The following is a 26,934-nucleotide window of genomic DNA, read 5'->3' on the forward strand; positions in this document are numbered from 1 at the left end:
GGAATTCCACAAAGAAAGGAGAAGCTGCTCCACGGTGCAAACCCAAATCCTGAGGGAGCTTTCCCCAGAGGCTGTGCCAGGAGGGATAAAGGCAGGAGCAGAGGCTGAGGAGCAGCAGCTGGGATATTTTGGGGTTAAATTCAGGGGGTAAGAGCTGGGAAAAGCAGGGAATTCTTACCTTGGCAGTGCTCAGGACATGTGGCACCTCCCCAGGAGCTCCTGCAGCAGCAGCGTGGGGCTGACCTACATTAGAGCACCCGAATTTCCCTCCCACTCTGAGTCAGTCCATGGGAAATCCCAGAGTCCCTTCGGGGAAGGGGCACCCCAAAGCTCAGCAGGATTTGGGGTCATCCTGGTGGAGCTGAGCCCATCCCCAGGGGGTTGTCAGGAGAAGAGCAATTCCTGCTGATCCCATGGGATGGAAAGTCCCTAAGGAATGGGGTTTTCCACCTGTGACACCTCTGTCACCCCCTCTGTGACACCTCTGTCACCCCCCTGTGCTCCCAAGGGTGTCCCAGGCAGCGCATTCCCAGCGCTGGGAGATCCAAGGGATATTCCAGGGATGTTCCAGGGATGATCCAGGGATTCTCCAGGGGATTCTCCAGGGGATGATCCAGGGATGGTCCAGGGATGTTCCAGGGATGATCCAGGGATGTTCCAGGGGATTCTCCAGGGATGTTCCAGGGATGATCCAGGGATGCTCCAGGGATGATCCAGGGATGCTCCAGGGATGATCCAGGGATGTTACAGGGATGCTCCAGGGGATGTTCCAGGGGATGGTCCAGGGATGCTCCGGGGATGTTCTGGGGATGTTTCAGGGATGTTACAGGGATGCTCCAGGGAATTCTCCAGGGGATGCTCCAGGATGCTCCGGAGATGCTCCGGGGATGCTCTGGAGATGATCCAGGGATGTTCCAGGGATGCTCCGGGGATGCTCCAGGGAATTCTCCAGGGGATGCTCCGGGGATGCTCCAGGGATGCTCTGAGGATGTTACAGGGATGGTCCAGGGATTCTCCGGGGATGCTCCAGGGATGATCCCAGGATGCTCCGGCTCAGCAGAGCCCGGCACTCCCTTCCTCGCTTTTCTGGAGGAGTTCAACCCCAAAACCAGCCTGAACCTCATCAGAACTGCAACCACAGGAACCCCCGCACTGCTCCCGCCTCTGCCGCGCAGGAGGAAATGTCGGGGAGCAGAACTGACCCCCCCGGGGAAAGGCAGAGCCTCCCGCTGCCAGCACGCCCTGGCTGCTCCGGGCTTTGGCTGAGCCACGGGGATTTTGTGGTGGGAGGGAGAGCAGGAGGCTGCCGGCACGGATATGTATATGTAAATAATATATAATTAATATAATATAATATAATATAATATAATATAATATAATATAATATAATATAATATAATATAATATAATATAATATAATATAATATAATATAATATAATATAATATAATATAATATAATATAATATAATAAATATAATATAATATAATATAATATAATATAATATAATATAATATAATATAATATAATATAATATAATATAATATAATATAATATAATATAATATAATATAATATAATATAATATAATATAATATAATATAATATAATATAATATAATATGATGTGATATAATGTAATATAATATAATATGATGTGATATAATGTAATATATATATATAATATAATGTAATGTAATGTAATGTAATGTAATATAATATATATATTATATTATATATATATAATATAATGTAATGAAATGTAATGTAATGTAATGTAATGTAATATATATATTATATAATATATATATATAATATAATGTAATGTAATATAATATAATGACACTCGAGTATTTAATTTGACACCCAGGTATTTAATTTGTCACCTGAGTATTTGATTTGACACCCGATTATTTGATTTGACACCCGAGTATTTAATTTGACAACCGGGCATTTAATTTGACACCCGATTATTTGATTTGACACCCGGGTATTTAATTTGACACCCGAGTATTTGATTTGACACCCGAGTATTTAATTTGACACCCGAATATTTAATTTGACACTCGGGTATTTGATTTGACACCCGAGTATTTGATTTGACACCCGGGTTTATTGACATTCTCTGCCAGGGGACACCCGAGTGTTTGATCTTAAACTCACCATGGTGGCACCTGAGCCGGGGCTGGCTGGGGACACTGTCCCCACTGGGACTCCCCTGTCCCCCCGGTGGGGTTCCCGGGGGACAGGGACATGCCAGGGGACAGGGAATCAGTGCTGCTGGCCTCAGCCCCGCTGGCAGGATTATAATTCCCAAATCCGAGCTGGGCCAGCTGCAGGAACAAGGAAGGCCATGCCAATGTCAGAGGGGGTTTGGCTGTGATTTTTGGCTGGGGTAAAAGGGCACCTGAGATACGGGAAAGTTTAAAGTTAATTTGTCCTTCCCGTGAGCCGTGCCAGGGAACAGCCCCTGCTCCTGCCCAGCTGCACGGACACAAACCAGCTGGGAAAAGGAAAATTGGGGTTTGTGTGGGAATGCAGGAATCCCTCTGGGACCCTGGCAGGGGTCAGGAACCCCCCTGGACAGAGCCCCCAGAGACACTGGCTGTGATCTCTGGCCATGGAAAAGAGTTTTCAATCTTACAGGATGAATTACAAGCTTTGAGTGTTTGATATCAGTAATAATTAAGTGTGGCACGGTGCAAAAGTAAAATTTTAGGATTCTAGATTAGGGGTTCAAAGGGGACAAGATGGAGGAAATTGGGTGTGCCTTGTCCTTTTTCTCCTTCTTCATGCCCTCCATGTTTCACTGTGGTGTTGGCATTTTTCTGTTGGTTCAGGCTGGGGACACACTGTCCAACGTAGGTGACAGATATTGGCACGTTATTGTAAATCCAGCACAGGTAGTTTGTGGTATTTAATGTTTGTACCATCCCACTGAGGGCAGAGCCCCACACGCTGCCCTGCAGGACAGAGCTGGGGCAGGGCAGCAGAACATGTTAGAGATAAACAGAATAAACAACCTTGAAACAGCACAGACCAATTATGGCTTCTGCTTTGGAAACCCTCGGGGGCTCCGGGACACGGTGGGGACCGAGCCGTGCGTGTCACCCTTGTCCCCAGTGTCTTTGTGCTCAGAGCCGCCTTGTTTTGGGATTTTTCCACTCGGCAGAGCACAGCCCGGAGGGGAAGATTTAATCTCTGAAAGGGAAGGGCTGGTGCCAAAATCCTGCCACCGTGCCAGGGACAGCGGTGCCAGCACGGCCCTGAACCCCCGTTCTGCCATGGGGAGCCCCCTGCCCACATGGGGGACACGCGTTTGGTGTCCCCTTGTCCCTCAGGACCCGGTGCCACCCCATGTGTGACCTCACCTACGCCCCCCTTCCCAACCTGTCCCCCGTGAGATGGCCTCCCCTGGCAGCACCCCCCTGTCCCAGCCCCATCACATCCTCCCCCACCAATGTCCCCATCCCAGCCCCTGTGCCACCACCCCACCCCGTCCCTGTCCCCATCCCAGCCCCCCTGTGCGATGTCCCCCATAACTGCCCCCTGTGCGATGTCCCCATCCCTGTCCCCAGTGCCGTGTCCCCATCCCTGTCCCTGTCCTCCTGTCCGTGTCCTGTCCCTGTCCCTGTCCTGTCTCTGTCCCTGTCCCATCCCTATCCCTGTCCCATCCCTATCCCTGTCCCTGTCCCTGTCCCATCCCTGTCCCATCCCCGTCCCTGTCCCTGTCCCTGTCCCTGTCCCTGTCCCATCCCTGTCCCTGTCCCCTGTCCCTGTCCCATCCCTATCCCTGTCCCATCCCTATCCCAGTCCCTGTCCCATCCCTATCCCTGTCCCTGTCCCTGTCCCTGTCCCTATCCCTGTCCCATCCCTATCCCTGTCCCATCCCATCCCTGTCCCATCCCTGTGTCCCTGTCCTATCCCTATCCATGTCCCCATCCCTGTCCCTGTCCCATCCTTGTCCCATCCCTGTCCCATCCCTGTCCCTGTGTCCCTGTCCCGTTCCCGCCCCCGTTGCGCCGCGCATGCGCAGTGCTGGCGGCGCGCTCGGCCCCGCCCCACCATGGCGGCCCCGCGCAGTCGCCGGGCGGGCGGTGCCGGGGGGGGCCCTGAGGGGGGAACCGAGGGCAGAACTGAGGGGGGAGCTGAGGGGAGAGCCGAGGGAAGAACCGAGTGGGGAGCCGAGGGAAGAACCGAGGGCAGAGCCGAGTGGGGAGCTGAGGGCAGAGCTGAGGGGAGAGCTGAGGAGGGAACCAAGCGAGGAGCTGAGGGGGCGGCTGAGGGGAGAGCCGAGTGGGGAGCTGAGGGGGCGGCTGAGGGGGGAGCTAAGCGGGGAGCTGAGGGGGGAGCTAAGCCAGGATCTGAGGGCAGAGCTGAGGGGGGAGCTAAGCGGAGAGTTAAGCGGGGAGCTGAGGGCAGAGCTGAGGCCGGAGCTGACCGGGGAGCTGAGGGGGCAGCCCCCGGCCGAGCCCCCGCGCCCGGCGATGCGGAGCGGGGCATGGCGGCCCCGCCGCTCTGCCTGCGCCTGCTGGCCGCCGCCTTCTACGGCCTCAGCTCCTTCCTCATCGTCGTCCTCAACAAGAGCGTCCTCACCACCTACGGGTACGCCGGGGAACCCCCCCTCGGGGCTGGGGTATTACCGCTGGGGATCGGGAATCCTCCCTGGGATCGGGATGCCCACCCCCTCGGGATCGGGGTATTACCGCTGGGGATCGGGAATCTTCACTGGGATTGGGATACCCCCCCTCGGGATCGGAGTATTACCGCTGGGGATCGGGAATCCTCCCTGGGATCGGGATACCCCCCTCGGGGCTGGGGTATTACCGCTGGGGATCGGGAATCCTCATTGGGATCGGGATACCCCCCCTCAGGATCGGGGTATTACCGCTGGGGATCGGGAATCCCTCCTGGTACCCCCCCCCCGAGATCGAGGTACCACTCCCGGGATTGGGGTACCCCCCCCGAGAATCGGGAATCCCGCCCTGGATCGGGACACCGCTCCCCGGAATCGGGAATCCCCCAGGGATTGGGGTACTCCCCCGGGATCGGGAATCTGCCCGGGATCGGGGTACCCCTCCACCCCCAGGATCGGGAATCCCCCCGTGGGACGGGGATGGGGACCCCACCATTCACTCATTCCTGGTGTCACCCCCCTGCCCTGGGTCCTTCCCAGCCCCAGCCCCGGGTGTCCCCCCGTGTCCCCAGGGCCGTGGGTTGGTGTGGGACCCCCTTGGGGTGGGTGCCCCCCTGATGTGTGCTCTGCTCCCGCAGGTTCCCGTCCTCGCTGTGCGTGGGGCTGGGCCAGGTGAGTGGGACCCCGCCGTGTCCCCACACGCCGAGTTCTGGGGGGCCGTGGGGTCACCCCCTGCTCTCTTGCAGATGGTGGCCACGGTGGCCGTGCTCTGGGCGGGGAAGGCGCTGCGGGTGGTCAAGTTCCCTGACCTGGACAGACACATCCCCCGGCGGGTGAGACCCCTCCCCAGCACTCAGATCCCCTCCTCGGGCACCCAAATCCTCTCCTCGGGCACCCAGATCCTCTCCCCAGCACCCAGATCCCCTCCTTGGGTACCTGACTCCCCTTCCCAAACACTCAAATCTCCTTCCAAGCACTTGAATCCCCTTCCCAAACACCCAAATCTCCTTCCCAGGTACTCGAATCCCCTTCCCAAGTACTCGAATCCCCTTCCCAGGTACTCGAATCCCCTTCCCAGCTACTCGAATCCCTTTCCCAGGTATTCTAATCCCCTTCCCGAGCACTCGAATCCCCTCCCCGGGCTCCTTTCCCCAGCCCCGGGGTCCGTGCCCCAGCAGGGGCTCTCTGGGATGCCCATTCCCGGGATCCTGCAGCTCCGGGACATGTGTGTGTGTTTGTGTGTGTGTGTAAAGGTTTCCATGGCGGGTGGGAGTAATTCCATTCTGTTTTTATCCCCCGGGGCTGCTCGGGGAGCTCCCGGCTGGCTCCCACAGCCTTACCCCTCTTTTTGCAGACATTTCCTCTACCTCTCCTGTACTTCGGGAACCAGATCACAGGACTGTTCAGCACAAAGAAACTGAAGTAGGGACGGGTTTCCTGCACGGGGAGGGTTTAACGTTCCCTGGGGGTTTCCAGGCTTGCCAGGGAGCCCAGCCGGCCCGGGGCTCTGTGGGATGGGGCAGGAGCCTGGGGGCCCTGCACTTCCCTTCCTTCCTTCCCTCCCTGCCCACGCTGGGATGTGCCACGTGTGTGTTCCCACATGCTCCCTGCGGGCAGGGAGGGATTCGAGGCTGGCCCTTAACCGTGGGGTGAGCTCTGGGGGTGTCCCTGGGGGTCCCCCAGCCTGGCAGGCTCAGATCCAAGGGGGTGTGGGTCGCTGCCATTCCCAGAGGGGAATTCCCCCTCAAGGCACAGGCAGGCTGATCCCATATCCCTGCTGCGATCCCATATCCCTGCTGCGATCCCATATCCCTGCTGCGATCCCATATCCCTACTCAGGTCCCATATCCCTGCTCAGGTCCCATATCCCTGCTCAGGTCCCATATCCCTGCTCCGCTCCCATATCCCTGCTGCTATCCCGTATCCCTGCTGCGCTCCCATATCCCTGCTGCGATCCCATATCCCTGCTCCGCTCCCATATCCCTGCTGCGATCCCATATCCCTGCTGCGATCCCATATTCCTGCTGCGGTCCCATATCCCTGCTCCGTTTGGGATGTGGGGAAGGGGGGCAGCCTCTCACGCCGCTGCCCCTTCCTCCCGCAGCCTGCCCATGTTCACGGTCCTGCGGAGGTTTTCCATCCTGTTTACGATGTTTGCCGAGGGATTCTTGCTCAAGTGAGTGCTCCGGGCCGGGATGGTCCCGGGACGGTTCTGGGGCTGCCAGGGGATGGTCCCGGGGCTGCCTGGCCGGGTTTGGCTGGGGAAGGGAGGGGAGGAGTGGGCAGGAGCTGCTGCCCCAATCCCTTCCCGAGCTGGCAGACAGGGATGCGCTGCTCTGGCCCCACTTGCAGCACTCAGGGAGGTGAAGGTGCTGTGCCAGCCCCAATTCCCTCATTCCCGGGGTGCCCACAGCCCCTTGCCAGGGCTGGAGCTGCTCCGTGCCCAGCTGAGCATTTCCTGCCCTGCCCCAGGCAGAGCTGCAGCTCCCCATGAACTCCCAGCTCCCCCAGGCTCAGTTCTTTATCTTCTAAAAAAATCGTGGAGATAATTGCCCAAAAATGTGTTTGCTCGCAGCTCCTGCACGGTTGGTTTGGGGTTGGGTTGGGGTTGGGTTGGGGTTTTCCCCCTTTCCTCAGGAGGAAAAGCTTCTCCCTGCTCAGAGCATTCCCAAGGAGTGAGCTGTGGCTGATGGCGTGTCCTGCTGCCTCTCTTTCCCAGGAAGAAGTTTTCCTGGAGCATTCAGATGACAGTATTTGCCATGATCTTTGGTGCATTTGTGGCTGCCAGGTGAGCTGTCCCTATTCCCGTGTCCCAGTGGGAATGGAGTTCTTGGTTTAAACACTGACTTCCCCCACCTTGGACGTGCTCTCTAGTAGAAAATAATGTTTTCCTGACCCAAATCCCAGCCCCTCCTGCCGTGGTTAACTTTTCCTGACAACTTGCTGGTTCCACAGAAGGTGGAAGGAGCCTTCCAGGCGTTGTCCCTGCACAGCCCAGAGCTTTAAGTCCCTGTTTTCCCCTCCCCAGTGCTGACTTGGCATTCGACCTGGAGGGATATATTTTTATCCTCATTAACGACGCCTTAACAGCTGCAAACGGTGCCTACGTGAAACAGAAGCTGGATTCCAAGGTGGGCTGAGCTTTGGCTTCCTTTGGCATTTTGGGATTGGTTCCTGTGAGGTCAGAGGGGGGAGGCTCTGCCATCCCATTCCCAAAATCTGTCCAGAGCTGGAGAGGGGCTGGGGACAAGGCATGGAGGGACGGGACACGGGGAATGGCTTTCAGAGGGCAGGGATGGATGGGAGACTGGGAAGGAGCTCCTGGCTGGGAGGGTGGGGATGGAATTCCCAGAGCAGCTGTGGCTGCTCCAGGATCCTGGCAGTGCCCAAGGCCAGGCTGGAGCAGCCTGGGACAGGGGAAGGTCCCTGCCCGTGGCACTGGATGGGCTTTGAGGTCCCTCCCAACCCAAACCATCTGGAATTCCATGAGATTTGGGAATTGTCACCCTGCAGCTCCTCTGTCTGGAAGAATCCCACCTGGATTCAGCTGCAGGCCCAGTCCCAGTGCAGGGTGAGCAGGAATTGCTGTTCCCACTCTATCCCTGGGGTGTTTCCCTTTCCAGGAGCTGGGGAAGTACGGGTTGCTCTATTACAATGCACTGTTCATGATCCTCCCCACCCTGGCCATTGCCTACGTCACTGGAGATGCACAGAAGGTAGGAGAGCATCCCAAAATCCATGGGTTTTGTGGGACACCATCGCATGGGCAGCCTGGGGGGCTGAGGGGGAGCTGGGGAGGGGTGGTTCCCCAAAACCAACCCAGCAGGAGGGAGCTGCAATTTAACTTTTACGTTAAATTCAAACCCGCAGAGTTGCTCCATTCAGGCATTTTTGTAATGCCTGGGGAATGGGGAAGTGGAGAGCAAGGAGAAAACCCAAATATTATTTAAAGAAGCTGAGTAACTTTAGAATCAATGAGTTTCTTCAAACTTTTTAAAAATGTCCTTCCCCTCTTGCTGGGGCAGTTTTGTGGAGTTGCTGTGGGGGTTCCCTTTGCTTATGGTGCCACACTGGGGCTGTGGTCCTAGAGATTATAGTATAAATATAAATATAAATATAAATATAAATATAAATATAAATATAAATATAAATATAAATATAAATATAAATATAAATATAAATATAAATATAAATATAAAATACCTATGGTTCTGTATACATGAAATTATTAATTTTATTATTACTCATATTAATACTGTTGATATTATTACAACCTCTAACAATATGTATAATAATATTATTATATATATTATTATTTATTATTTTTGTTGTTGTTGCACTCGTTGATGTGCAGCTGGCTCTCCTGAGCAAGAAATTCCTTTTTCCTGCCTGTTTTTTGGAAATCCTCTCCATGTGCAGGGAATTGAGATAAATTCTCTCCTCCAAAGGCTGGGGGTGGCCCTGGGGCGCCCTGCCAGCCCCTCTGTCCCCCAGCCTGGTGGCTTTGTCCTCGTTAGGAGCTTAAAGCGCGGGGATAATGAGCTGGGCTTAGCAGGGATGGCAGGAGGGGGTGAAGGTGGCTCAGCCCCGCCCTGCAGAGCAGCTCCCAGGGCTGGGCTTGGGATAAAAGTGCTCATTTAGGAGCAGGAGCTGGGCCTGGGCAGGAAAACGTGGCTGTGAGCAGCCTCTGTTCAGCCCAGAGTGAGAAATGGCCTTTTTGGATTTGCTTTTGCCCTGAATAAACTCCTTTCTGGGCTGCACAAAGATGTGCTGTGTGCCGGGGCTGCTGCCAGGAAACTCCGCCTTGGCAGCTCCAGGAAAACCCCCTGGGAAGGGCTGGGGGGCCTTTCCTGTGCCTGTGGATCTGGGAATTCCTGTGGTTCCTCCGAGGCGTCCCAGGTAACACATCCTGCTCTGTGCAGAATTCCTGGGGGAAAAGGGGCTGCAGGAGGAGCTCCCAGGGCCGGAGGTGGGTGTCCCTGGGGGAAGGGCATTCCCAGCTGCTGGCAGCAGCCCTGGCATTCCCTGCCCGGCTGGGAGGGCAGCGAGGGAAGCAGCTCCTGCCCTGTGCCTCAGGCTCCTCTGCTCCCTCTGGAGCAGGTGAGAATTCCACCTGGATTCTGGGTGTTTCCAAGGGTGGAAACTCCCCCACTTCCCTGGGCAGCCTTTGCCCCTCTCCAAGTGTCTGCAGGGACCTTCCAGAGTGTCCCTGGCTCGGTGATGATCCTGTCCCTGGGCACCTTGGCAGAGCCTGGGTGACACCCCTGAGCTCTCCTCAGGGATGCTCCAGTCCCTGCAGGATCTTGGTGGCCCCTCTGGATCCAGATGCTCCCCAAACCCCAAAAGCCCCTCCATGAAATCCAGGCTGCCTCAAGCCACTCTCAGCAGCATCTCCAGAGGTCACAGCTCCCTTGGGATGAGCGTTGTGCTTTGCAGGGAGTGAATTCCAAAATGATCCAATTCCGGGGAGCAGCCAGCTGGGAGCTGCCACTCCTGAGCCCCCTGACACTCATTCCCAGCTGAGTGCTGAGGCTGGAGGTGATGCCAGCAGGGATCCCCAGCCTTGGGATGTCATTCCAGGCTTGGAGTTGGGTTGGTTTTTCCTGCTGTGAGGTGACAGCCGATGCTGGGGGGGTTGTTCTTGTCTTGCTGGGAATTCTGTGCTTGCCAAGGCTCTGAAGCTGCTGTTCCTGCAGGCAGTGGAGTACCAGGGCTGGGCAGACACGTTCTTCCTCGTGCAGTTCACGCTGTCCTGTGTGATGGGGTAAGCACTGGCAGCAGGGAAGGCATATCCATGCCAGAAACTGGGAATTGTGGTGCCCTGGTGTTGTTTAAAAGCCATCAGAAATCCTCAGTCCTGCTTGGGATACCGCTCCTGAGAGCTCTGGTGGCTGGAATTACCTCCCACCCTCCTCCAGTGCAGCTTCAGCTGAAAACGTGGGAAAACAAGGATGGGAATGGATCCTGGAATCCTGGAGTGCTTTGGGCTGGGAGGCACCTGAGGCTCACCTCATTCCCTGAGGGGCAGGGACCCTTCCAAGGCCAGGGTGGTGGGATGAGGATTCCCAAGGTGTTGTCCCTGACGTTGGCTCTTTTCCATAGGTTTATTTTGATGTATTCCACGGTTCTTTGCACTCAGTACAACTCTGCTCTTACAACTACAATAGTTGGCTGCATTAAGGTGAGTGGCATTCCCTGCTCCCAAAAAAACCCCCTCAGTTATCCCCTGGGAATTGCATTAACCCCTCATGTTCCACCCCCTGCATTTCCTTTTCCATGAATTCCATTTTCCATACAATTCCCTTGTCTCAGGCTGTTTGTTCCTCCCATCTTGTTCCTTTGCAGAATATTTTAATAACCTATATTGGGATGTTTTTTGGAGGAGATTATATTTTTACATGGATGAACTTCATTGGGCTAAATATCAGGTAAGAGCAGAGGTTTCTTTATGACTTGTCAGTGAAAACTGGGGTGAAACTGAAACGATTTGACAGATACAGTGGATTTCCCCCCCACCCCAAAAAAACCCCATGGATTTGGGATTTTGTACTTGGTTGTTTTGTGGGATGTTCACAAACTTGGTTTGTTTTAAAGCCAGGAGAATCCACAGGAGTATTTTAGCAGGAAATGTGACTTTTCCCTGAGTTACCAAGCAGAGTCATGGAATTAAGGCAGCAAAGGAAGAATGTTGGGGATTGTTTCACCTGGTGTTTGTTATTATTCAGCTTTTGGAAAAATCTCCTTTCTGGGCTGTTGTGGGGGTCGCTCCTGTCCTTTTGAAGGATCCTTTGGGGGTGGAACAGATGTGGAATGAAAACACCTGGGTTTAGGAGGGAAGCTGGGAATTCTCACGGGAAGGGGATGCTGCCAGCAGATCCCTGAGGGTGGCTCTGCCTTTTCCTGGGTGCGCTGGTGCAGGAGCCGGGCTGGCCACCCACGTTTTCCTGAATCTCTTGCAGCATTGCTGGCAGCCTGGTGTACTCCTACATCACCTTCAGCGAGGAGCAGATGAGCAAGGAGTCGGATGCTGGCAGCAAGCTGGATCTGAAAGGGAAGAGCTCGGTGTGAGCAGGGAGAGGCTTTTTTTGGGAGCCGACCTCTCCTGCTGGCCTGGCGCGGGCAGGACGTGGGGAGGGAGCCCGGGAGCCTCCTCGGGGCTGTCCTGATTTGCACAGCTGAGATTGCTGCCTTCACAAATCCTTGGGAAGATCCGTCCAGCCTGCACGGGATGGGATGAGCCTAATTAAGCCTGATCGGGAGGAATTAACGGGTTTCTAATCAAGCGGGGAGATGGGCACGGGCGGGGTCGGGGCTGGCAGTTCTGCTGCCAGGGGTGTGCCAGGGTGGATCTGCTTCCTGGGACCCCTGGATCCGCTGATCCCAGCGGGGTGGGGGCTCCCTCCGGAGCACGGGAATGCCGAGGGAGCCGGAATTCCCCGGGAGCTGCTCCTGGGCTGGGCCAGGACCTCCTGCGTGAATGTTCGCTGCTCTCTGGACTTAATTTTTATCTGCTTTCCGTTTGTTTGGTCCATTGACCCACTTCTCAAGCTGGGTTTGCCCTCCTGGGTTTATCAGAGCCCTGCACCCACCTCTGCCCAGAAGGGTTTTCTTCCTGGGATCCAGCCCTGGCTTTGGGAAAGCTGCTGCCCTTCCTGGGGAGATCCAGCAGGGAGAAGCTGCTGGAGCACAGGAGAGCCCAGCTTGTCCCACCTGGCACAGCACATCCAGGCAGTCTGCAGGGGCTGCAGCTCCCACCCCTGCCAGAGGCACAAGGACTTAAATCTTCTTTTTTGGCAAGTACAGGGGGCCCCATAATTCTCGTTTTCCATGGAATGAACCCCCCTGGGTTTGTGACCCGCTAAAAGAATGGGAAGTGTAGAACACTGGGCAGTGTTCAAGTGATTTTTAAAGGTTGTCTTATCCAGCACCTCTTTCGAGGTTTCCTCGGGTTGTCTTTTGGTTTTAAAAGAATTGTTTTTAATCTTGGTTAAAAAAACTTTTAGTAAAGCAATGTATTTAGAGATTTTTGTACCCTAACAGCTTCTCTAGACACTGACAGTGGGGTTTTTAGGAGATAACTGCTTAAACTGGAAGTGCTGTTGGGCAAAGCTGCATTTGTTGGAGTTTACTGGAAGTTTTTGGATGGGAAGAGATTTTTCTGTGAGAGTGCAGCTCCAGCCTGGTGTGCTGGGGAAGGTGTGGAGCGAGTCAGCTGCTGCCTGCTCCTGGAGCAATTCCAGAGCCACAATTCCCCCTTTTTTTGTGGGATTTTTTGGTCACTGTAGTGACCAGGGGTACTACAGTGTGGGTGTCCTGGAGCAGCCCCTCAGCACATTCCCCCTCTGAGCACAGTAAAAAAGAAATCCCTGATTATTTTATCTCCCAAAATTCCAGCAAAACCTCGGCTTTGTCCAGGGTGGGGAGGGTCACAAACCCTTCCTGGGGTGCAGAGGCCCCCCAGTCCCAGCCTGGATGGGGTTGCTGGTCCCTGTACTGGTTTTGTACTGGTTCTGTCCTGGTTCTGTCCTAGTTCCCAGTATCCAGCTTGGTTCTGTCCTAGTTCCCAGTATCCAGCTCCGGGCCTTGCTGCAGCATTCCCAAATCCCAAATCCCTTTTTTTCTCCCCCGTGTGCTCCGACTCTGCCGTGCTGAGGTCACAGCCAGGAGGGTGATTCTGCCAGAGGGGTTTTTAGGATTTTCTGTTTGGTTTTGAATCTACTGGTTAGATTTGCAGTCCTGACAGGGAAGGATTTTTAAAGCTTATTTTGTCCATGCTGGGATCCTGCTGGATCCTAAACACTGGGAAAGCCAAGAATTCCTCTAACAGTATTTTCTATGCTATTAATTGAGTAAAAAAATGTTTTCTATAGAGAATCTATTTACAAAATGAGCATTTTAGTGATGAACCTCTGAATGTATGGCAGGCTGTGGATGTGAGCAATGAGAGCAGAAAGGATTTACGTGCCTCTGTATTTTTGTATTTGCTTCCAATAAACCAATGAACCAAAGCTGCTCCTGCCTCACCCCTCTCTTCCCTGTCTGGAGAGGATGGGAATGCCGGGGTGGATAAATCAGGGATTTATCCCAGTCCCAGCAGGGTGAGTGGGGGGATTTTGGGTTTCCAGCTGTGAATATTCCTTGGGAAGGGATTTGGGAAACATTATGGGCAATGAAGGAAACAGTGGAAGCTGATCCAGAAAAATGGGTTTTGTTCCCATGGGTTTCACTGCAGAGTTCCAGCCACTGCTCTCCCACCCTCTGACAGGGAATATTCCACCCCTCTGGAGCAAAGAAAGTCAGGAATTTCGGATGCAGACAGTAAGTTTAAAAATATTTTAATAAGCTTTTCCAGAATTGCAGACGGGGAAGGGGAGTAAGAGGAGGGAATTACTGACAGTGCAAAATACTGTGTGGGAAAAATGTATCAAACTCATCTGTAGGGTTTGTGTGTGGGGGGATTTTACAGCACACTGGACCCTTTGGGAAGCCCAAGGATTTCCTGCTGGACTGGGTTCCCACCTGTACAGGCTTGGAAAATGAAAGCAAAGTTAGATTTCCAGGATTTTCAATAGCTTTAGTAGTGCAATGACTTATTGAGTTACAGTGGCTGCAGTTTGAAACATGAACAAAGTATTGTATAAAACACCAGCATAAACAAAAGGTAAATTAGAATTAAATATTCTTAAAGTCTAGCTGAGCATTACATAGTGGATTATGGAATGTCAGGTCTCTCCTAAATATCACAAAAAAAAAAATAAAATAAAAGGAAAGATAAAAAACAAAGCAACGTTCCTGAAAATATACACAGTGCTGGATTTCACACATGAGCCTGAGACAATTAATTTGGAAACTTTCCTGTGGATTTTTGGAAGTATTTCCAACTTGCAACCGAAAACAAAGAACATCAAAATACAACTGCAAATAGGATTCTGCTTGTGTGGAACTGTCTTTGAGGTTCTGCTCATAACCAGAGGGGAGAGTTAACAGCAACCTCTGCCTCAGGTATTAATCACCGCACTCCTTAATTAACACAGGCCGTAATTAATGAGCCTCACCCCGAGGCTCTCCAGGAGCAGGGCTGGCAGGCAGAGCTGATCCTTCCCCAGGGTTCTGCAGCCACAGCCCATCTCATCCCGAGGCTTGGCTCATTCCTGATCACAAAGTCCAAGGAAAGTTCAGTGGAGAAGAAACCAAATCGGCCCAAGCCCTGAGCAGTGGGGTTTGGGTTGAAACATCCATTTCAAACCGTTCAGTTCAGCTGGAACCACAAAGAGAAAATCACCTGCAGAGAAAACAACCAGTGAAGGATGAACAGCACACCTGGGAGGAGGAGGAGGAGGACCCAGGCTTAGCAGTGATCAAATTAACAATTATCCCGGATTTTAACACAGCACAAGTGGAGCTGGGCTGAAGAAAACAACCAAACAAAACCAAAATGAATTGGGATTTCAAATATTCCTGATTGCTGGATGGAAATCCTACACCCACAACTTTGCAGAGGTGCTGCTGGCAGGGTGAGTGAGCATCACCCTATTCCCATTTACTCAGGAGGAATTTTTGGTTTTCACACTGGGATTCTCCCCAGCTCAATCTGAAATTCTGCTCTCCCTTCTCCGGGTGAGCGTGTCCCTGTGTACCAACAGAGAATCCCAACAGGGATTTTCGGATTTTTGAGAGCAGCAGGTGCAGCCTTGTGTGTGCTGCTCAGGAATTCCCCCAGCAGCATTTCCAGCCAGCCCAGCCCCTCTGTGCTCCCCAAAACCTGGCAGGGCACAGAAAACAAACGCTGAACCTGAAGAAGGTTCAGCAAACTCGATTATTTGACTGCTGTGAAATTTCTCTGAGTTCCAAACAAAGGGAGAAAGAAAGCAAGGAAATGTGTGCAATGCAAGCAGCATGCTTAACAAAAATTTAAACATCATTGTTTGCCATAAAACAAGGAAAAAAAAAAAACAAAAACAACACGTTTCCAAAATCAAATGCCTCCTAACCATTCTTATGTTAATTATTTACCAGTTTCTGGGAAGAAAATTAACACGTCGGTGATTAATTTTTAACTCCATTGGTTTGGTTTGGTTTGGTTTGGTTTGGGGTTTTTTGTTGGTTTTTTTTTAGAAAAGACTTCAGCAAAATAAAAGGAAGCTGACATTAGACTCAGGGTATCAACTCTCTCATAAAAGTTTACCAACTGTACAAGGTAAGAAAATTATACAAGCTTTTGTTTTAAGAAAGGACAGTTCAATCAAGACATAAGTACTGTAAAAATCTTTCAAAGGCTACAAAGAAATCTGGAAAAATACAGAATGTATTTCTTTAGCCCAGATAAAGAATATGGAAAGACATCATTGATGTCAACAATTTTACATAGACAAACCTGACCTGGTTTATTTATTTACCTTTTAAAACTTCTATATATAAAAATAGTTGTGCTCATAACTTTCAGGATTCATGAGTGTTCCTTAATGATGGGATGGCATTTTCCTCTCTCCAGCAGGAGTGGAAGTTTCTGTGCCTGCTCTGTCTTGGCTTTTCCTGTTTTATTTTAACTTCCTGCAAAGCCCCAAACGCTTTGTTCACTTGTACACTGATTAAATGCTATTTTATACATTAAATGCTGTATTAACACATTCTTTAATGTATTAGGCTGGGAATAATTTTGCAGCAACTCACTGCTTTGTTCCTTAAATATTTAAGAGCCTTTTATCCCAGAGCTGCAGCTGCCAGCTCTGAGAAATTCAATATTCTCCTGCTGCTTTTCAGCACTGAAGAAAACCAAATCATCGGATCTTTAGAGCCAACTAGAAGGTCTCAGGAAACAAACAAAAAAAAAAATCTCAGATTTTTTATGGAACTGGACTTTGGAAGGTAACCCATCAACCCTGAAAATTGTAGACACCCAGAATTTACTCCAAGGAATAAAATCAGCTCCCAGCACTCAGTCATCCAAAGTTTCCAGCTCCTCCAGCTTCCCGTGGGAGTTGGTTTCCTGGAAGAACTCTGAAGCACCCGGGCTCTCCTTCCCATTGCTGTTAATTCTTCTTCTCTTCAGAGGTCTCTCACTCTTCTCTTCCAGCTCAGGCTCGTTCCTTGAGGCTGAATGAGCAAGTTTGGGCTCACTGGGGAGGGTTTCGGGTTCGTAGCCGTTTGTATCCAGCTCCGTGTGAGGCGTTTTCTTCCCACTGCAGGGTCCGTTGGCGTGCAGCCCCTCCAGCCTGGCCTCCTCCTTCCCTGGCACCTCCCCTGGGCCGTTGGCAGAGACACCTGCGTTGGAGAGAAACCCCGTCAGCAAAGCTCAGCAGCAGCACACAGCCTGGGCTGGCTCAGGAAAGCAGAGTCTGAGCTCAAAATCCATTAAAAATCCAGTGTTCTCCTCCTTCTCCTCACTGCGTGGTTGATGTGCACACAACTGACACAGGGAGTTCATGAAGTGCTTCAGAGGAGCAGGGAATGACCTGGAATCCCAGGATGAGGGGCTGCAGGTGAGCTCTGGGCACTCTGTGCAGCTTCCAGGTGATTTCCAGGCCCTGAGGGAGTCCCCAGCTCCTCCCTCAGCTCAGCTCTCCTCCCTTCCCTGCCTGGCTCCTCTCCCATCCCCAGCTCCCTTCCCAGCCCTCAGGAGGAGCCTGAGGAGCAGCAGGAGCTCTCCAGAGCCCAGCTCAGGACTCTCCCCAGCCCTGGAATTCCATCTCTGCATGGCACAGGGCACGCAGAACTCACACACCTCCATTAACAGGAAATTCCAGGGGGATTTAACTTCCAGAGAAGGCCCCTGCTTAAATGCAAACATGGAGGGGTTTTAAAAACCAGGTTTCACTTGAAATAGGCTGTTTGTCTCTGGGGATGCTCACCTGGAGAAAAGGGAACCTTTGGGAGAGCTCAGAGCCATTTCCAGGGCCCAGAGGAGCTCCAGGAGAGTGACTTGGGACAAAGACATGGGGAATGGCATTGAAGTGGTAAAGGGGCAGGTGGGGGGAAAGAAGAACAGGACCAGCCTGGGAGGGTGGGGAGGGCTGGGATGGGATTCCAGAGGAGCTGTGGCTGCTCCCAGGGATGGGATTCCAGAGGAGCTGTAGCTGCTCCCAGGGATGGGATTCCAGAGGAGCTGTGGCTGCTCCCAGGGATGGGATTCCAGAGGAGCTGTGGCTGCTCCCAGGGATGGGATTCCAGAGGAGCTGTGGCTGCTCCCAGGGACGGGATTCCAGAGGAGCTGTGGCTGCTCCCAGGGATGGGAGCAGCCTGGGGACGTGGGAGATGTCCCGAGGCTGTCCCGGGGCTGTCCCGGCTGTCCCGAGGCTGTCCCGGGGCTGTCCCGAGGCTGTCCCGGCTGTCCCGAGGCTGTCCCGGGGCTGTCCCGGTTGTCCCGGGGCTGTCCCGGCCCGTCTCTCACCATTGTGGGCGCTGCCCGAGGCGCACTCGTCCCTCTCGGACTGGCTGGCGCTGCTGTTGGAGGCCGTGGGCGGCGGCGATGGCGCCCGGCTGGAGGCGGCGCTCTCGCTCTCGTCCAGCAGGCGGTCCATGTAATCCCTGCGGATGGACAGACAGACACAGCCATGGGACCCCTGCGGGACGGACAGACAGACACACAGAGCCATGGGATCCCTGCGGGACAGACAGACAGACAGACAGAGCCATGGGATCCCTGCGGGACGGACAGACAGACAGATAGAGCCATGGGATCCCTGCGGGACGGACAGACAGACAGACAGACAGACAGGATCCATGTAATCCCTGCGGACAGACAGAGCCATGGAATTCTGCAGGACAGACAGACACAGGATCCATGGATCCCTGCAGGACACACAAACACAGAGCTGGGACAGGATCCATGGAGCCCTGCCGGGACACACAGACACAGGATCCATGGAGTCCTGCTGGACACACAGACACAGAGCTGGGACAGGATCCATGGATCCCTGCAGGACAGACAGACACAGGATCCATGGATCCCTGCAGGACAGACAGACACAGGATCCATGGATCCCTGCAGGACACACAGACACAGAGCTGGGACAGGATCCATGGAATCCTGCAGGACACACAGACACAGAGCTGGGACAGGATCCATGGAATCCTGCAGGACACACAGACACAGAGCTGGGACAGGATCCATGGAATCCTGCAGGACACACAGACACAGAGCTGGGACAGGATCCATGGATCCCTGCAGGACACACAGACACAGGATCCATGGATCCCTGCAGGACACACAGACACAGGATCCATGGAATCCTGCCAGACACACAGGCACAGAGCTGGGACAGGATCCATGGATCCCTGCTGGACAGACAGACACAGGATCCATGGATCCCTGCTGGACAGACAGACACAGGATCCATGGATCCCTGCAGGACAGACAGACACAGGATCCATGCATCCCTGCAGGACAGACAGACACAGGATCCATGGAATCCTGCAGGACAGACAGACACAGGATCCATGGAATCCTGCCGGACACACAGACACAGGATCCATTGATCCCTGCAGGACAGACAGACACAGAGCTGGGACAGGATCCATGGAATCCTGCCGGACACACAGACACAGGATCCATGGAGTCCTGCCGGACACACAGACACAGAGTGGGACAGGCTGCAGATGCTCCTGCACACGCTGCAGCTGTGGAAAGGTTTCCCGTGTCCAGGGGCAGGGATGGGTGGGGTTTTGGGAAGGAATTGCTCCCCGGGCTGGAATTCCCAGAGCTGCTGCCCCTGGACCCCTGGCAGTGCCCAAGGCCGGGCTGGATGGGGCTGGAGCAGCCTGGCAGTGCCCTCTGGATGTTGAGCTCCCTCCCAGCCCACACCACCCCACGATTCCAAACCCTTTATGTCTGCCCTGTGCTCCCCAGGTGATCCCTTCAGGCAATAAACCCCTGGAATTTGCTGAGCCACCAATAACAAACCTTTCCACCAAATACAAATCCCATTTGTGCACAAAACCCCCAAAGGGGCCAAGCTAAAACCAAGTCAAAACCTCCAGAGCTCAAGACATTCCCATCTGTGCCATTTATTCCAGAGCTCCAGTTCAGGGCAGGAATGGGAGATGGAAACAAAGCTGGTGGGTGAAATCCTTGGATGTGGTGGGAGGGCTGGAATAACTCCAGAAACTTCTCCTGACACGTAATTATCCTGGAATTCCACCCTGAATTCCCTGAATTTACCTGCAAAATCATTCAAGAACAGACAAGTCCAATCCTTAATGACTTAATGCTGCACCCAGCAGCAGGAGGAGACACCAAAAATGTCCAATTTGGGGAAAAATGGAAAATGGGGGGGAAAGGAAAAATAGGGGGGAAATACAGGGAAAATGGAAAATAGGGGAAAAGGGAAAATAGGGGGGGGAAATGGAAAATAGAGGGGAAAATGGAAAATAGAGGGGAAAATAGAAAGCAGGGGAAAATGGGAAATAGGAAGAAATGTTAAATAAGAGGGAAAATGGAAAATGGGGGGGGGGAAATGAAAAATGGGGGGGAATGAAAAATAGGAGGAAATGGAAAACAGGAGGGAAAATGGAAAATGGGGGTGGGAAAGGAAAAATAGGGGGGAAATACAGGGAAAATGGAAAATAGGGGAAAAGGGAAAATAGGGGGGAAAATGGAAATAGGGGGGAAAATGGAAAATAGGAGGAAATGTTAAATAAGAGGGAAAATGGAGGGGGGGGGAATGAAAAATGGGGGGGAATGAAAAATAGGAGGAAATGGAAAATAGGAAGGAAAATGGAAAATGGGGGGGGAAGGAAAAATATGGGGGAAATACAGGGAAAATGGAAAATAGGGGAAAAGGGAAAATAGGGGGGGAAATGGAAATAGGGGGGGAAATGGAAAATAGGAGGAAATGTTAAATAAGAGGGAAAATCGAAAATGGGGGGGGGAATGGAAAATGGCGGGGAATGAAAAATAGGAGGAAATGGAAAATAGGAGGGAAAATGGAAAATTGGGGGAGGGGGATGGAAAATAGGGTGGAAAATGGAGGGGGAAATGAAAAACAGGGTGGGAAAAACCCAGCAAGAGATGGAAGGAAAGGGGGAGCCAGGCAGTCCCTGCCAGGTAAGAAACTTCTGTAACACCCACAAAGTCCCTGATGGCAACTCTGGGTGTCCCAGAGCCCTGCAGTGTTTGGAGAAACAATAATATTCCAAAGAAGGATGAAGAGAGGAGCCAGGAAGAAATGAGGAATGAAAATAATGGTGAAAAGGCTTGGCAGGAGGCAGTGGAAAGAGTGGGACTGGCAAATCCAGTTTGTTCCAGGATTTTTGGAATGAAGGGCAGCAGAAGGAGCTGGGAGGGCAGCTCTGCTCACACATTCCCTCCCTCCCCAGCAAGGATGGGAATGGGAACAGAGCTTTGGAGAGCCCAAAATCCTCCAGGATTTGGTGCTGTGCTGGCCAGAATGATGGACAAACAATGTACCACAAGTCCCACCTGGAACTCGGGATTCATGCTTTTGTAGAAAATATATTTAATTAAAACAAGCATTTTTAGAAGAAAAACCTATTAACATTTAAAAAGTAAACCAATCAAATTCTCACACGACTCAAACTCAAATTGCTCCTCAGTGCAAAGTGTCGGCCTTATCCCAAATAAATGTATTTTACACATTACTTATACACACTTCTGAATTTTTTTTTCCACTTTGGCTGTTTTCCTGCTGCAAATTAGGCTCTGAATCCCTGATTTTTCAGCTGTGACCAGGAAAAAATAAAGATTGAACCCCAAGATGATGAAATCAGGCACATCTTACGTGACCCCAGGGTGCAGGTTGTATTTCTTCTTCCCAAAGCGGGTCTGCTGAGCGAAGAAATCGTAACGTTCCGACTTTTTCCACATGTAGTAAAAAGCCACACATTCCCCCACGGAGCGGGTCCGCACCTGGCAGCAGAGCCAACAACTCTGGGTCAGTTTCTGCATTTCTGGTCCAGAAAAAATATCCAGCATTTGGAGCAAAAAGCGTGAAATTCCAAGTCAAAGCTGCTTGGAAGAGCGGAAATTCTCGGTGTAAAATTTCAAAATTGAGAGGGGAGTGAAGGCTGCTTGTAAAAATATTGGAGATATCATGGAGGGAAGGAAAATTCCAAGGGTGTGCAGACTCAGGCTCCAGGGAAGCAGCTCTTCCCACAGGATTTTTGCAGGATTTCTGCACTTCCAGTTACAAATTCTGGGATTTGAGAAACCAATTTGGATGTAAATATTGGGAAAAAACTGAGGAGGAAAAAATTCCTCCCTGGATCCATCCCTGGAAGGGTCCAAGGGCAGGTTGGAGCAAGCTGGGAGAGTGGAACTGTCCCTGCCCACGGGATCTTTAAGGTCCCTTCCAACCTAAACCATTCCAGGATTCTGTGATTCTACAGCAAAAACAAAATAATTTTGTCCATTTCTTTATGAAGGACAAAATTTATTTGTAGTTAGTTTGTTTTAAAATGTAAAAAGTGAGAATTGCACTCGAATTTTACCTTATTTGCCTGAATCACGTGGAAATCCTTGCCATAGACTTTCAGCCCTTGCTCAAAGTTCCTGCATTCCTCTTCTGTCCAAACAGACAATTCTTCTGCAGGAAAATCAAAAATAAAAGAATGAAGAAAATAGTTCATTAAAAAAGCCACTAAAAGGGACAGAAAAGATCTGGGTCCTTTCTCCAGCTGCTGATTCCATAGGAACCAGCCCCAGGAATTTCCCTTTTTGGTATAAAAATGGGAATTCTCCCTTTGGAGGACAAGACTGGGAAATAGGAGGAACTGGTTCAGAGGGAAATAAAATCTGTAATAAAATCTCATCTGGCCCCATTGATCCTTCAGGTCAGCAGTAAATAAAACAGTGGGAGAGCAAAATAATCTCATTTATTGGATCACTGCTGCCCCGTGGTGTGGCCAGGGACTCGGGAGAGGTTTGGAAGCACCACCAGGAGATCAACATCAGCACAGGAATGCTCAGAGCTCCCACAGCACCTTGAAAATCAGGGTTTTAATGGTGTATTTTGTAAAAGAAAAGGTTTATTTGCTCCTTTATTGAGAATCACTGCATCTTATGTGCAAAATAAAAGGTTAATTTGCTCCTTTATTAAGGATTATTTCATTTTACATATCAGGACTTAAAATGCTACACTCTGTTAAATAAAAATGTTCTCCTTTATTTAGATTTTATTTTAATTTTCTCCTTTATTCAGAATGATTTAATTTTCTCTGGCAGGGTTTGTAACTTTATACTTTGTAAAATAAAAGGTTAATCTGCTTCTTTATTGAGAATTATTTCATTTTATGTATCAGGGTTTTAAATGTTATATTTTGCAAAATAAAAGTTAATATGCTCCTTTATTTATGGTTATTTCATTTTCTGTATCAGGGTTTTTAATGTTATATTTTGTTAAACAAAAGGTTAATTTGCTCCTTTATTGAGAATTATTTCATTTATGTAGCAGGGTTTTAAATATTATATTTTGTAAAACAAAAGGTTCATTTGCTCCTTTATTTAGGATTATTTCATTTTCTGTAGCAGGGTTTTTTAAATGTTATATTTTGTAAAATAAAGAGTTTATTTGCTCCTTTTTTTAGAATTAATTCATTTTATGTAGCAGGGGTTTAAATATTATATTTTGTAAAATAGAAGTTAATTTGCTCCTTTATTTAGAACTAATTCATTTTATGTAGCAGGGTTTTAAATATTGTATTTTGTAAAATAAAAGTTAATTTGTTCCTTTATTTAGGATTATTTCACTTTACGTGTCAGGGTTTTTAACCTTATACTTTGTGAAATAAAAGGTTAATTTTATCCTTTATTTAGAATGAATTCATTTTATGTAGCGGGATTTGTAATGTCATACTTTGTAAAAGAAAATGCTTATTTGCTTCTCTATTCAGGATTATTTCATTTTATTTATCAGGGTTTTTAATGCTACACTCAGTAAAATAAAAAATTAATTTGCTCCTTTATTTAAAATTTATTCATTTTGTGTATCACGTTTTTTAATGCTACACTCAGTAAAGTAAAAAATTAATTTGCTCCTTTATTTAAAATTAATTCATTTTATGCATCAGGGTTTTTAATGCTACACTCTGTTAAAAAAAAATTATTTTCTCCTTTATTTAGAATTAATTCATTTTGAATTGAATCAGGGATTTTAATGTTATTTTTGTAAAATAAAAGTTTTATTTGCTCCTTTATTTAGAATTATTTCATGTCCCATGTTTGTTGCATGCACTTTGATGACTCGAAGGTCTAGAAGAGCACAATAAAACACCTAAAAAATGCCCAGCTGAGTTGTTAAGAAGTAATTTCCCATTTGAAGCTGCTGCTGAAGTCCCAGATATTTGTACCACATCTAGGCAGGAAGGGAATTTCCACATCTGCCAGTTCCATTCTCCCAGAGCACAATGAGAGATCCACTGAGGCTGCATTTAAAGGAAGTTTAAATCATTTAACTCAACCTTCTGAGCCTGCTGACAGCAAATCACAGAGAAATAAATGGAAATTTAGGAACAGAAACTGCTTTAAAATGGACATTTAGGAACAGAAAATGCTTTTTGGGGCACGCTCACCTCTGGCTGCTTTGACATTAAATCTCAGCCTCCGTAAGGATTCCTCGGTGTCAAAATTGCACTTCACCAGCTCGTAGAGGGCCTGCAGAGAGGAGAGGCACACATTTCCCACTGCAGAAACCCCAAAACCTGCTGGGCACGGCCAGAAAAACCCAGATTAAAAATAAACCCTCCTCTGCAGAGTAAAAATCAACCTCAGAGTGAGCCCGGGGTCATTGGAGATGTGTTTGCATTTCCAAATCTCCATTTACAGACCAAGAAAATACCCAAGCAGAGCACTGCCACTCTTCCATCCACTGCACACATTTGTAAAAGTGATGGAGGATTTTTTTTAAGTTTTTCATCCACTACAGGCATTTGTAAAATTGATGTGTAGGATTTTTTTTTTGGGTATGAAGAAAAAATTAAGTGTGCATTCATAAAGAATTTCATAATTGAAAAATTCTGTCCCAGAGAGAATGAATTAATATAGATTTATATACATATATATAAAGATCTTATTTATTTTCTAATAACCCTCGGAATGAACTTGGTGTATCTGAAGATGTATTTACTGTGTTTGCATTTCCAAATCTCCATTTACAGACCAAGAAAATACCCAAGCAGAGCACTGCCACTCTTCCATCCACTGCACACATTTGTAAAAGTGATGGAGGATTTTTTTTGAAGCTTTTTCATCCACTACAGGCATTTGTAAAATTGATGTGTAGGGGTTTTTTTTTGGGTATGAAGAAAAAATTAAGTGTGCATTCATAAAGAATTTCATAATTGAAAAATTCTGTCCCCGAGAGAATGAATTAATATAATTTATATATATAAATAAAGATCTTGTTTATTTTCTAATAAACCCTCGGAATGAACTCAGTGTAATTGAAGATGTATTTACTGTGCTTGTATTTCCAAATCTCCATTTACAGACCAAGAAAATACCCAAGCAGAGCACTGCCACTCTTCCATCCACTGCACACATTTGTAAAATTGATGGAGGATTTTTTTTGAAGTTTTTCATCCACTCCACGCATTTGTAAAATTGATGTGTAGGGGTTTTTTTTGGGTATGAAGAAAAAATTAAGTGTGCATTCATAAAGAATTCCGTAATTGAAAAATTCTGTCCCTGAGAGAATTAATTAATACAGATTTATATACATACATATATAAAGATCTTATTTATTTTCCTATGTATTTCTTTTAAATAAAGCAACATTAAGCCCAAGTTAACAGTTTAATATTCTCTGAGAGGTAAAATCCTCATCAAATTTCTATTTCCACAAGGAACAATAAAACTTCAAACCCAATTTTACCTCTTGCGAGTAAAATGAAATAAAGAGATGATTAATTGTAGAAAATAAACTGCATATTGTGGTTATTTTTTATACCTGCTCATTGTCTTTAATGTGGGAGCCCTCAGGAATTGCATCCAGGCCCTTCTCCTCTCCCGTGCGCCTCGAGGCTTCGTTGAGGAATTCTATCACTTTATCCTCTGGTAGAAAGTCAGGATTCCAGAGCAGCTGGTCATCATTTTCATACACTGGGTAAACCCCAGGGAGAGCACAAGAAAATGAAATCATTATAATAAAATGAAATTATTATGAAGGTAATTATTGTCTCTGATCAACCTTGGGAGCAGCATTAATCTGGAAATCAGGGAAAACCTCATGGATGCAGAGATCCAAATGACTTGGGTTTGGACTTGGGTTTTGGACTTTGCCTTCAAACCCCTGGCAGGATCCGGGTTCTGGATCACAGAACTCATCCTGCAACTCCAGAATTCCAAGCTCCACCTTTCCCAGAGCTTTCACAGGAGTTTCAGGGCAGGGAAGCCACAGTAAACTCAAATTAATGGAGAAATGTGGGCCAAGTGAGATATCCCCTGATTATTATGGAAGAGTTTTATTTTGGAAGAGTCATGCTTTGGACTGCAGCAAAATAAAGTTAAATTCTGGCTGTTAAAGTAGGAAAATATCCAGACCTTGTCTGTGGGCTCCAACAACGTGAGGAAGAGCAGCAAGGAAGGAATTTGAACACTGATTCCAAAGGAATGCTTGGGAAAGCACAGCCAGCACAGGGAGGGAGGTGTGGGGAAAGCTCAGGGGGTTCAGGAATCTATGTCTACTTGGAAAAGGTAATTTATCATGGAAATAAATACAAATAAACCCCCCAAAGTGGTAAAGAAATTATTAAATGCCTTACAAAGAAAGCAGCTTTGCTTCACCCAGGACACGCTTTGGGAACAGCTCCCAGGAATTTTCTGAGATTTTGTTTCTGAGTTCCAACTCAGCTGATGTTTGGCTGCTCACTCAAGAAAAAAAAAAGAGTTCTAGGAACTCTCAGAGAATCCTGGAATGCTTTGGGTTGGAAGGGACCTTAAAAATCATCCAATTCCATGGATTCCACTGGGAGGAGGGAGTTCCACTGGCCCAGGGGGCTCCAAGCCCTGTCCAGCCTGGCCTGGAGCCTCCAGGGAGCCAGGGGAATCCACCACCTCCCTGGGCAATGAGATATTTGAGCATAAACTTGGATTCTAGGAGGGTCCCAGGCTTTGTGGTGGTCATTTAAAAATTAAATTCTACAAAACTACAAAGAAATCAATTCTCATTGACCTGCAGTGTGAGCAAATCCTTAGGAAGGGGCTGAATGAGCAGGAAAATTTCCTTTTTCTGCTCCCAGCTGGGTTTAAACTGGATCTGCCTTTTCTGACAGCATCCAGCCAAAGTCTCTGCTTGGGATGAGGGGGAAAATTGCTGGGGAAAAAAAAAATCTACAAAAGCAGAACTCCT

The 26,934-nt window shown here is 49.2% G+C and overlaps 2 protein-coding genes and 1 long non-coding RNA gene across 4 annotated transcripts in view; 2 read left to right on the forward strand and 1 right to left on the reverse strand.

Annotated features, from left to right (window-relative positions):
- Positions 1-26,934, forward strand: part of LOC140684596 (uncharacterized) — a 141,691-nt gene that overhangs the window by 67,211 nt on the left and 47,546 nt on the right. The window lies entirely within an intron of this gene.
- Positions 4,310-13,641, forward strand: SLC35D1 (solute carrier family 35 member D1). Its single transcript, XM_030278580.4, has 12 exons — positions 4,310-4,602; positions 5,272-5,305; positions 5,380-5,466; positions 5,988-6,055; positions 6,738-6,809; positions 7,353-7,421; positions 7,662-7,764; positions 8,257-8,349; positions 10,330-10,397; positions 10,736-10,814; positions 10,979-11,061; positions 11,593-13,641. Exons 1-12 carry the CDS (start codon positions 4,499-4,501, stop codon positions 11,699-11,701), a joined length of 969 nt encoding a protein of 322 aa, XP_030134440.3. The 5' UTR covers positions 4,310-4,498; the 3' UTR covers positions 11,702-13,641.
- Positions 13,953-26,934, reverse strand: part of MIER1 (MIER1 transcriptional regulator) — a 34,848-nt gene continuing 21,866 nt past the window's right edge. For both annotated transcript variants that reach the window (XM_030278603.4, XM_030278602.4), the window contains 6 exons: positions 25,534-25,685; positions 24,158-24,239; positions 22,079-22,173; positions 21,370-21,497; positions 18,021-18,157; positions 13,953-16,894 (listed from right to left, as the gene is read on the reverse strand). In XM_030278603.4, the coding sequence (XP_030134463.3) occupies positions 16,569-16,894; positions 18,021-18,157; positions 21,370-21,497; positions 22,079-22,173; positions 24,158-24,239; positions 25,534-25,685 (920 nt within the window). In that variant the 3' untranslated portion in view covers positions 13,953-16,568. The remainder of the gene's footprint in view (positions 16,895-18,020; positions 18,158-21,369; positions 21,498-22,078; positions 22,174-24,157; positions 24,240-25,533; positions 25,686-26,934) is intronic.

The sequence above is a fragment of the Taeniopygia guttata genome, chromosome 8 (genome assembly GCF_048771995.1).
Source record: "Taeniopygia guttata chromosome 8, bTaeGut7.mat, whole genome shotgun sequence".
In the NCBI taxonomy this organism is placed as follows: domain Eukaryota; kingdom Metazoa; phylum Chordata; class Aves; order Passeriformes; family Estrildidae; genus Taeniopygia; species Taeniopygia guttata.